At 40.4% G+C, this 11,900-nt stretch overlaps 1 protein-coding gene across 2 annotated transcripts in view; it reads left to right on the top strand.

Annotated features, from left to right (window-relative positions):
- Positions 1-11,900, top strand: part of Ylpm1 (YLP motif containing 1) — a 75,717-nt gene that overhangs the window by 39,031 nt on the left and 24,786 nt on the right. For both annotated transcript variants that reach the window (XR_009057818.1, XM_057782133.1), the window contains exons 6-11: positions 1,117-1,234; positions 7,560-7,974; positions 8,803-8,895; positions 9,110-9,299; positions 10,155-10,273; positions 11,445-11,599. Coding sequence is in view for 1 of the 2 variants with exons in the window: in XM_057782133.1 (XP_057638116.1) it covers positions 1,117-1,234; positions 7,560-7,974; positions 8,803-8,895; positions 9,110-9,299; positions 10,155-10,273; positions 11,445-11,599 (1,090 nt within the window). In the remaining variant the exon portion in view is untranslated. The remainder of the gene's footprint in view (positions 1-1,116; positions 1,235-7,559; positions 7,975-8,802; positions 8,896-9,109; positions 9,300-10,154; positions 10,274-11,444; positions 11,600-11,900) is intronic.

Below are 11,900 nucleotides of genomic sequence, written 5' to 3'. Positions count from 1 at the left end.
GAAAAGTAAAGGAACTTTAGGGATTAAAATAAAGAGTAGAAATTAATCATTAGGAATACAAAGTACTGTTTCTAAGAATATAGACTGGCAAGTGTTCTCACCATCTAAAGCAGATAGTAAACTAAAATGCTCTTAAAAGTCAGGCAGGTGGGACTGAAGAGATGGTTTAGTAGTTAAGAGTACTGACTTCCCTTCCAGAAGAGCAAGGTTCGATTCCTGGCACCCACCCCTTGTGGCAGCTAACAACTGTTGCTCCAGTTCCAAGGGGATCCAGCGCCCTCTTCTGGCCTCCATGGACACTGCATGCACATGTAGGCAAAACATTCAGACACATAATAAAAATAAATATTGTAAAAAAACAGTTTAAGAGATGTGCAACAAAAATGAATGGCAGTCGACCAAGTAGAGTGCTGGAATTTGGTGAGGATTTTGATGAACTGCTTCATCTAACATGATCAACAACATAGCTAGTTGTTGACATGGGAACATGTAGGTCTAATATTAATCAAAACTTTAACAACTCAACTTGTATGCAACATATTTCCTTTGTAAATGACGATAATGTACATAATGAGAGGCAAGTGTGGTGGTACCTACCTGTAATCCCAGTGCTTGGGACGTGGAGGCAAGAGACTTATGAGTTCAAAGTTATCTGACCAGTTTGAGCCCAGCCTGGAGTACATGAGGCTGTTTCACACCCCATCTTCTAAACAAAATAGGCTTCCTCCAAAAGCCTTTCTAGACTGTACTTTACTCAGAGTCTGTTTTGTAACTTTTGAAGAATTGGAAGAAAAATAGCAGGAGAAAACTTGGGACTGGTTAAAGGAGAAACACAGTGGGTAGGTAATGTACTATGGAGGCAGGTTGTAGAGTCTGTCTTTGAAGATCATTGATAATTTATGATTATAGATCTCAGAGAACTGATGGGTTAGTTGTGTAAGAGCACAAAAATGTTGCTGCCACAGAGGTGCAATATGGGCTCTGCACAGAGTTTTAGGATACAGTTTTTTGCTGTTTTTTTTCTTGTATTTTTTTTTTTTAAATTGGTTTAGTCATAGTTGTTTAGGGATGGTGTAAACATGCTTTAAGTACAATGGCAATTTCATTTGTTTACAGAGAACAGAAAGAACAGCTTCAAAAGTTGAAAGACTTTGGGTCTGAGCCACAGATGGCTGACCATCCACCACCCCAGGATTCAAGACTACAGAATACATCAAGACCTGGGATATATCCGGTATGGGAAAATGTGTGCTCAGAAAATGAAATGGCTTTTTACTGCATATGTTTATATAATGTTGGATTTTAAAACTTGCAATAAGCATAAATTTCCATTATAAAAACATAAATTTTGAAAAAGTGGAAGCATTTGAACATCTTTCTAAGTAGTTAGACGTATACAAGAACCGCTCCTTTCCCTAGGCTTTGGTAGATAGACCAAGCACCCCTGAGCTATGTAGCTTCATGTTCTCTGGATTCTCCTCAGTGCTGCACTCTTCCCAAACAAACCTCAACAGTTTTCAAGTATAAGGATTTGCTGGCACGATAGTATTTTCTGCCAAGCTGAGTTTGACTGTAGGATTTTCCTAATACGTGTGTGTGTGTGTGTGTATGTGTGTGTATCTACGCTTGTGAGGCTAATGCTTCCTCTGTATGTGCACATGTGGAGAGCAGAGATCAGTTTGAGTTATCTTCCTCTTTCTTACCCAACTTTTATATTTTTTTTCTAAATTGTCTGGGTAGCTAGTCTTCAGAATCCACCTGCTTCACTTCTCCAGACTGTAGTTATTATATTCTCATACTGCTATGCCTACTTTTTACTTGAATGGTCTAGAATCTGAACTCAGTGCCTACTGCTTGCACAGCAAGTATTTTACCCACCCCTCCCCCATCTAATCTATTAATTTCAAACAGATCTGTGTCCCATCTGGGTAGGGTTAGATTGAGGTCATAGTGCTCCTTTTCCATTTAGATGAGAGAAGGTCTCTTAATATTATAGTTTGAACAAACAGTAGCAAGAAAGAGTTGAGCCAGTTATGGTGGTACACACCTTTAATTCTGATACTTGGGAGGCAGAGACAGGTGGACACCTGTGAATTCCAGGCCAGTCTCTACTATATAGTGTAAAAGCCTGTCTCAAAGAAAAAAGTTGAGTGATTAAGTTCTGTTGCTTTTTTTGGATTTTTTTCTTACATTGTTTGATTTTACCTTTAACTTGATGATGAACTACATTTGTGTGTTTTGTGTGTTTTGGGGGTGGGGGGACATACCATAGTGCCCATGGGAAAATCAGAAGATAGCGTTTTAGAGTCAGTTCTTCCCTTCTACCATGTGGATCCCCAGGGATCAAACTCAGCTTATAGGCTTGGCAGCAGGTACCCATCTTGCCAAGTCTTTTATTTAAACGTGGGGATTTGGGAGAGAGTACAATACTGAGTACTGAATCCAGTGTGTTGCTCCCTGTAGGCAAGTGAGCTGTCACTGAGGTACATCCCCAGCCCTTATTACTTTTTAAGTTAAAATTGTTTTTAGATTTGTTTAGTGTTTGTATGAATAGTTTGTCTGTGTGTGCATTTGCATCATGAGCTTGCCTGGTGCTCATGAAGGTCAGAAAAGGGCTTCAGATACCCTGGGACTGGAGGTAAAGATGGTTGTGAGCCTCCCTGTGAGTGCTGGGAATCAAACCTTATCCACTGTAAGAGTAACAGGTGCTCATAACCACTGAGCCAACTCTCCAGCCCCACTGTTTAGCAACTGTATTGAAATAATAAATTCCTATCACATCAGAAGAAGTTCTCTCATACTCTTGTATTTTGGGCAGTACTAATTATGTATTTAACTAAACAGACATTTTATTTAAAAGATTTATTTTATGTGTGTGAGTGTATGTCTGTGTGTGTTGAAGTTTATTGCATGCCGTGGGTGCCTTCAGAGCTCTGAAAATGATGTCAGATACTTGGGAACTAGAGTTGAAGGCAGTTGTGAGCCTGTTGGTGGGTACTGTAGACCAAACTCTAGTCCTAACTGCAGAGCCATCTCTCCAGCCCCACATTCTAAATAATATTTTATTTGTTTGTTTGTTTAGTGTGTGTGTGTGTGTGTGTGTGTGTGTGTGTGTGTGTGAGAGAGAGAGAGAGAGAGAGAGAGAGAGAGAGAGAGAGAGAACATGGAGGTCAGAGGACAACTTGTAGGAGTTAGTTTTCTTCATTTATACCTTGTGGGTTCTAGAACTAAACTCAGGTCCTCAGGCTTGGAGGCAGGTGTCTCTACCAGATCAGCCTCCAAATGACATTTTTGTTTTGTATTTACAGGTAGGGTTTCTTTGTGTAGTCCTGGCTATAATGGAACTAGCTCTGTAGAGGTAGGCTGACCTCAAACTCAAAGAGATTCACCTGTCTCTGCCTCCCAAGTGCTAGCATTAAAGGTGTGCACCACCACTGCTTGACATAACATTTTTTTTTCCATTTAAGCAAGCTTTCACTCCGTAGCCATGGTAGGTTCAGAACTCACCGTGTAAGACTAGGCTGGCCTCAAACTCACGGAAATCCGCCTGCCTCTCCTCCAGAGTACTGGGATCAAAGGCGTGTGCCATCATGCCTGGCCTTCCAAACATTTTTTAAAACATCAGCCTTACCATGCTGCTCCTTAGCTTCTAACTGCTGAGGGTGAAGCTCAGTTGGTAGAATGCCTGCCTAATAGGCATGAAGCCCAAGGTTCAGTGTCCAATGTATCAGGTTTTTATTTTGGATATCTTAAATTCCTAAAGTGTGAAACTTCAGTCAAAAATAAGGCATTCTCAGATGTTTGGTGCCTTTAATTTCAACACTGAGGAGACAGGGGCAGGTGGATCTCTGTGAGTTCGAGGCCAGCCTGGTCTACAGAGCAAAATTCCAGGACAGCCAATACTACAAAGGGAAACCCTGTCTCAAACAAAACAAAACAAAACAAAAAGACATTTTCTCTGCTTAGATAATGTTGCTTTTTAAATTTATACCTGCCAGACATAGCCAGAGACAATTGGTCTTATATTTGTTAATAAAATTAAGTCTTGGACCTAACAAATAAATATAAAAGCATTTAAAACTTACTCTTTTTTGTTTGTAGAGACAGAGCTTCTCTGTGTAACAGTTCTGGCTGTTCTGGAACAAGATCAGTAGACCAGGCTGGCCTCGAACTCACAGAGATCTGCCTGCATCTGCCTTCCAAGTGCTAGGGTTAAAGGCATGTGCCACTACCACCCGGTTTAAAACTTAGTCTTTTTACTTTATTTTATTTTAATTTGTTGTTGTTGTTGTTGTTTTGTTGTTGTTTTTTTTGAGACAGAGTTTCTCTTTAGCTTTGGAGCCTAACCTGGAACTAGCTCTGTAGACCAGACTGGCCTCGAACTCAGAGATTTGCCTGTCTCTGCCTCCCGAGTGCTGGAATTCATGCGCCACCATCGCCCAGCCTAAAACTTAATCTTAATACAAACAACTCTCTTATATAGTTGTATAACATCTACACCATAACCAGTACATATTTTTTAAAAGTTCTTTTAAGTGTATGTGCATGTCTGTGTGAATGTGTCATAAGTTATGTGGGTGCTCTAGGACAGAAGATCCTCTGAAACTGGGGTTATAGATAGTTGTGAGCTGCCTAGTACTGGTGCTGAGAACTAAATTCAGGTCCTGTGGAAGAGCAGTGAATGTTCTTAATTTCCTAGCAATCTCCACAGCCTCTCTGTACACATTTGGTAACTAACAATGTTTTTTCTATGCTGCTAGGTGGTGGTGGTGCACGCCTTAATCCCAACATTTGGGAAGCAAGAGGCAGGAGGATCTCAGAGTTGAGGCAAGCCAGGGTTACACAGAGAACCTGTTTTGAAAAATCCCCCCCCCCCGCAATTTTTTCCCATGTTAATTAGTATTAGTAAAGTCTATTTTTACTCAAAAGCCCGATTTTATTTTTAAAATATGCCTTTTCATAAGATTTATTTATTTTTAATTTTATGAGTATGAACGTTTGCCTGCATTTATGTAGTGTACCACTTAAGTGTAATGCTCACAGAGGCCAGGGAAGGATGGCAGATCCTCTGGAACTGAAGACAGACGGCTGCTATGAGCTGCCGTGTCTGAGTCCTCTGGAAGAGCAACCAGTGCTTTTTAAACATTGAGTCATCTCTCCGGCCCCAAAAGTCTAATTTTTAAAACACAGCGTACAGATGAGTAAATACATAAGTAATATATACTGTTGGTTTTCAAGGTCAAAAATAGCTGTCAGTGAAAAATAAATAGACCACAATCTGTAGACTAAGAAAGTGTTTTATTTGAGCACTTTACTGACTGAGCAATCTCCTTAGTGCCTCACTAATTTTTAAACTAAATCCCTGAGCACATTTCACTGTCATCTAATTTTAAAACATCTTACTCCAGTAAAATATTTGTGCCATCTTAAGTTCTTCCTTAACCTCAAGCAGTACGCTTTCTGTCTCTGTAGTTTTGCCTCTCTGAGTATTTCATATACATTGAATCTGTCTAACGTATTGTCCGGTATTTCTGACTGTTTTCACTTAATATAACATTTTTGAGTTCATGTCATAGCAAGAGTTGATACTGCATTTCTTTTTACTCTAGATAATATTCACTGTGTATATATATATATATATATACACACACATATATATGTATATATATACCACATACTGTTTATTCATTCACCAGTTGCCTGACATCTGGATTGTTGACTTATGCTGTGAATATTTATGTGCTACTCTGGTTAGAGTAGGCTTGCCCTTTTTATGTTTTGTATTTTGTCTTTCAAGACAGGGTTTCTCTGTGTAATTAACTGTTCTAGAACTCACTTTGTAGACCTGGCTGACCTTGAACTCACAGAGATCTACCTGCCTCTGTGCTGAGACTAGAGGTGTATACCACCACCACCACCTGGCCAGGTAGGCTGGCCTTAAACTCATAGAACTCTACGTACCTCTTCTCCCTGAGTGCTGGGATTATCAGTGGCACAGCATTTGCTGAAGTTTTTCTTTATCTTTGAAGCAAGGTATCATAGTCCAGGCTGGTCTCAAACTTGCTATGTAACTGACTATGACCTCAAATTCATCCATCTCCATCCACCTCCCTGCTAGAGTTATAAAAGTTTTATATATTATGAAGTCAATGACTGTGTTAGGAATGCCATTTCTATAGTTAGGCTTTCCTTTTCTGTGGCCTGTCTTCATTTTCCATCTGATGTTTCTGTGTATGTGTGTGTTCATAGGTAACGTATGTACATATATATGGAAACCACTGGTCAGCCTCAGTTATTGTTCCTTAAACAACTGTATACTTATCTTTTAGATGGTAGATATCTCACAGACTTGGGGCTCACATTTAGGCTAGGTCTTCTTGTCAGGGAAGCCCCAGGGTCTGACTGTCTCTGCTTCCCCAGCTGGAGGAATACAAGCATGTACCACCATTTCCATTTTTTTTTTTTTAAAAAAAAGTTTACTTATTTTTGTTTTATGTTTGTAAGTATTTTGTTTGTATGTTTGTGCACCAAATGCATACTCTAAAATGTCAGAAGGTATCAGGTTTCCTAGAACTAGAGTAAGCTACCGTGTGCGTCCTGGGAACTGAACTCAGGTCCTCTGCAGTTAACAAGTGCTCTTAACCACTGAGCCATCTTTCCAAACCATGCCCCAAGTTTTTTATGTGAGTTCTGTTACTTGAACTCAGGTCCTCATATTTATTGCATATGGTGGTACCTCTTTTTTTCTTTGTCGGTTTTTCAGCAGGATTTCTCTGTGTATCTTTTGGAGCCTGTCCTGGAACTCATTCTGTATTCCAGGCTGGCCTTGAACTCAGAGATCTGCCTGCCTCTGCCTCTTGAGTGCTGGGATTAAAGATACGCCGCCACCACCCAGCCTGATGTTTTTTGTTTAAAAAGTTTTTTGAAACCGGGCAGTAGTGGCACACACCTTTAATCCCAGCACTCTGGAGGCAGAGGTAGGTGGATCTCTGTGAGTTCAAGGCTAGCCTGGTCTACAGAGTGAGTTTCAGGACAGTCAGGACTGTTAAATAGAGAAACCTTGTCTAGAAAAAAAGAAAAAAAAAATGAGACAGAGTTTTAGTATGTAGTCTTGGCTGGCCTGGAACCTTCCATGTAGACTAGGTCAGCCTTGAATTCACTCTGTTAAATCCAAGTGTTGGGATTAAAGGTATACACCACCATGCCCCAGGAGTGTGTGTGTGCATGTGCTCATGTGCACACGTTTGAATTATGTATGTGTGGAGTTGATATGTGCATGTAGGTACCTACAGAGACCAGAGTTCTTGGGTTCTCCTAGAGCTGGAGTTGCAGATGGTCCACTCAGCATGGGTATGAGGAAGTGAGCTTGTATCCTCTGCAAGAGCGGTGCATGATCTTAACCACTGAGCCTCCTAGAGTCTTTAAAAACATAAAAGCTTTACGTTTTGAATATATCTTGTATGTTAATTTTTTTCATCGAGAACTGGATTTTAATTTCCACTCATCTGCGACAGTGTATGTGGTGACTAGCTTACTAAACCATTTACTTTCTTCTCTAGCCTCCAGGATCCTATAGACCACGCCCTCCTATGGGTAAGCCACCAGGGTCAGTTGTAAGACCCTCTGCTCCACCAGCAAGAACATCTGTTCCTCTGACTAGGCCACCTGTGCCAATACCACCACCGCCTCCTCCGCCTCCGCCACCACCGCCTCCTCCTCCAGTTATTAAGCGAAAACCTATGAAACAAGAACGCTGGGACGAAGATTCTTTCTATGGGCTTTGGGATACAAATGTTGATCAAGGACTGAATTCAGAATTTAAGTCAGACACTGCAGCAATACAGTCTGCTCCGGTATTACCACCTCCACCTGTTCATTCTTCCATCCCCCCTCCTGGCCCAGTACCCATGGGTATGCCACCAATGTCCAAACCACCACCAATGCAACATACAGTTGACTATGGCCATGGCCGAGGTGAGTATTGATGGTGAACGTTTGGTTGGGGTTTTACAGAAATTGTTTGCTCATTAGTGATTTTAGTTTTGTGAGACAGGATCTCTTAGCCAAGACTGGTTTTAAACTCAACTGTGTAGCAGAGGATTTCTGTCTTAGTGTTACTTGCTGTGATGAAACACCATGACCAAAAAGCAACTTGGAAAGGAAAGGGTTTATTTGGCTGACACTTCCGTATTGTAGTTCATTATTGAAGGAAGCCAGAATAGGAGCTCAGGCAGGGCAGGAACCTAAAGTTAGGAGCTGGTGCAGAGGCTATGGAAGGGTGCTGCTTACTGGCATGCTTTTCATGGCTTGCTCAGCCTGCTTTCTTACAGAACCTAGGACCACCCACCCAATGATGGCACCATCCACAATGGGCTGGGCTCTTTCCCATTAATCGCTAATTTTTAAAAAATGCCTTATTGTTGGACCTTTGGAGCCATTTTCTCACTTGAGGATCCCTCCTATCAAATGACTCTAGTTTATGTCAAGTTGATGTAAAACTACCCAGGACAATGACCTTAAACTCCTGCTCCTAGCCTCCTAGTTCTGGGATTATAGTGTATACCAGTGCACCTGACAGGAATTGGTTTTGTGGTGAAGGGAGACACTATCTTGCTGGTCCTGGAACTTATATATATATATAGTCCAGACTCACCAGAAGCTCTGGCTCCTCTTGCCTCAGCCTCCTGAGTGCTAGGATTATAGGCATGTACTACCATGCCAGATTTCTACAGGAAATATTAACCTGAGGTTTGGTTTTCTTAAGCTTCATTCTTACATTTCATTCCTGGTTTTCTTTGCCAGATATGCCTACTAATAAAGTTGAACAGATACCATATGGAGAAAGAATAACTCTGCGCCCAGATCCATTGCCTGAAAGGTCAACTTTTGATGCAGGTAGGGTTTCCAGAGGGAAGAGTAATTATAAGCTTAACTTTGCGGCCTAATTGCTACAAGAGTTTCCTCCCTAGCAAGATTAGGTTTTCCTTTAACATCACTAAAAGGTTCTTAAATTTGAGACATTGATTTATACTACTTCTGAAGTTAAATTGTACTTCTTGATTTTAGTTCTGAAAACACTTAGAGTTCTTACATTGTATTGTTTTTATAGAACATGCTGGCCAGCGTGATCGATGTGATAGAGACAGAGACCGTGAACCTTATTTTGACCGTCAAAGTAATATAGCAGATCATCGAGATTTTAAAAGGGACCGAGAGCCACATCGAGATAGAGACAGGGATCGTGTTCTAGACTATGAGCGGGATCGATTTGACAGAGAGCGCAGACCCCGAGATGACAGGTACACTGTGAACAGTGTCTTTGCTGTGCATGTAAAATACCATGTGTAAATTCAGCAAAAGCCAGGTTTTTGGTTTTGGTTTCTTGTTGTTGTGTGATCCTTCCTTCCTTCCTTCCTTCCTTCCTTCCTTCCTTCCTTCCTTCCTTCCTTCCTTCCTTCCTTCCTTCCTTCCTTCCCTTTTTGACATAGGGTCTATCTATTATATAGCTCTGACTTCCCTGAAACTTGCTATAGAGACCAGACTGACTTCCAGATCACAGAGATGCACCTGCCTCTGTCTCTTGAGTGCTGGGCTTAAAGGCATATGCCACCATGCCTGACCAAAAGTCAGCATATCAAAGAGAGATTTAGTGAATCTCATCATGTAGAATTTGGAAAAGAAAGAGCCGTTACTAGGCAAGTGCATACCTGAGTTCTGTTAGCTTGAATTCCAGAGAGAATTAAATGGGAAATGGGGAGAGACAAAAGGAAACACAGTAAATTGTTTTTATTTTTGTTTTGCTTTTCGAGATAGGATTTCTCTGTGTAGCCCTAGCTGTCCTGGGACTGGTTTATAGACCAGGCTGGCCTTGAATTCACAGAGATTTGCCGGCCTCTGCCTTCTTGAGTTCTGGGATTAAAGGTGTGCACCACCAGTACTAGCATGATGTTATTGATAAAATGCAGCCAGTACTTAACCTATAGGCAAGCAATTTATTTTTACAATTCTTGAGATTTTTAGGTAGATATAAGGGAAAAAGGCAAGTTTAAAATTAAATATCGACTCTGGAATAACTGCCATAGAGAAGGCGATGGGCAGATAATGATATTGTTATAAAGCAGAGACTTACCAAAAACTCTTATAACACCCTGTAGGAATCAGTCATATCGAGACAAAAAAGACCATTCCTCATCCAGAAGAGGAGGATTTGATAGGCCATCCTATGACCGGAAGTCTGATAGACCACCTTATGAAGGCCCATCCATGTTTGGAGGTAGAGTAATGCCTTAACAAGAACTGTGTTGAAAATGGTAACAAATAGAGGGTGTTCCCTTGTAGCTATGGATTTAAACATCGTAAACCATACTTGATTTCTTATAAGATGGTAACATTATTTAAAAAATAGTAACGGAATTAATAAAATAAAATTTAATTTTTATACTATTAAAGGAGTTTTGAAAACATAATCACTTATAATCCCACCACACACCAACTTCAATTTTATTTATTTCTCTCATTTTATTTAAAATAATTAAAAATTATTTTATTTTTTATTTCTATGGGTACTTTGCCTGAGTGTATGTGTGTGTACCATACGCATACCTGGTGCCCAGGGAACCCCTGAAAGTGGAGTTAGAGATTGTTGTGAGCCATCATGTGGGTACTGGAATTGCACCTTGGTCCTCTGACAGTGCAGAGTCATCACTCCAGCCGCATTCTCTCTTCATACTTATTTAGGAAGTTATAATTGCGAATAAAGCAAGGAGTTTTCTTGTGTGTGTGTGGTGTTTTGTTTTGTTTTTGTTTTTTGCTGTGCCAGGCCTCAAATCCAAAGTCTCACACATGCTGGGCAAGTGCTACAGTGCTAAGTTGAAACCCCACCGATAAGTAAAGTTGTCTTGTATTTCTTCTGTTTCATAACTGCATCTTATACATTTACCCATATTCAAACCTCCTAGTGGCTCCATGATGTTGCATGGAATTGATAAAGTACAAGGTGCTTACTGTTAGACATTGAATTTGCTTGTCTCTCTGCGTTACCGTGAGTTGCACTTAAACTAGAAGCTCCCACCTAGTCACAGGAATAGCCTTTCCTAATCGATGACTCTAGCTCTTAAACTGTGAAGTGAAAAAGTAATAGAGCCTATACAGGATCGGTCATGCTTGGGTTATCCCGCAGAATATTTACTCTTCCTCTTGCTGAATAGTTTCCCATATTTAATATGAATAATGATGAATTAGTGTTTTACAGAACAATATGTTTTCCCCAAATATGCCAGTCTTTTTATTTTCTCAATTGCAGTAGATTTATGTATTTATTAAATTTAAAAGTGACCCTTAACTCATTAGGCCTGACCTGAATTATAATTAGGAAGAGAAGAAAAAGTTATTACCTTTCACAATGATTACTGTGTAAATCATGTTATTCTACTGCTTGAACCCAGGAGAACGAAGAACTTACCCAGAGGAGCGAATGCCCCTGCCAGCTCCTTCCCTGGGCCACCAGCCACCTCCAGCACCACGGGTTGAGAAGAAGCCTGAGTCCAAGAACGTGGATGACATTCTGAAACCCCCAGGTCGGGAGAGCAGGCCCGAAAGAGTAAGTGCCATGAACCTGACTAGTAATTGTTGTGAATATAAAAATGGTAAGAGGGCGGCTTATTTAATTATCAACTTAGTTAGTTTGAAGTATCTTGAGTAGAATTTTTCTACTCAACTTTTCTGCAACTTAAAAATATTGGTTTCAAAGCCTCGTAGCATCTGAAACCAACAATCTCAGACACTGCCTACACTTTAAAAATCTTAAAAAATTTTAGAGCCAGATTTCTTTGCAAAAATAATGTTGGAAACTTTTAAAAATAGTTTGTGAAAGCTTAATTAATTGCATTTTGAAGAAAGAA

This window comes from Chionomys nivalis, chromosome 10, assembly GCF_950005125.1.
Source record: "Chionomys nivalis chromosome 10, mChiNiv1.1, whole genome shotgun sequence".
In the NCBI taxonomy this organism is placed as follows: Eukaryota; Metazoa; Chordata; class Mammalia; order Rodentia; family Cricetidae; genus Chionomys; species Chionomys nivalis.
Note: the sequence above shows the minus strand (reverse complement) of the source record. Positions and strands in the feature narration are given on the sequence as shown.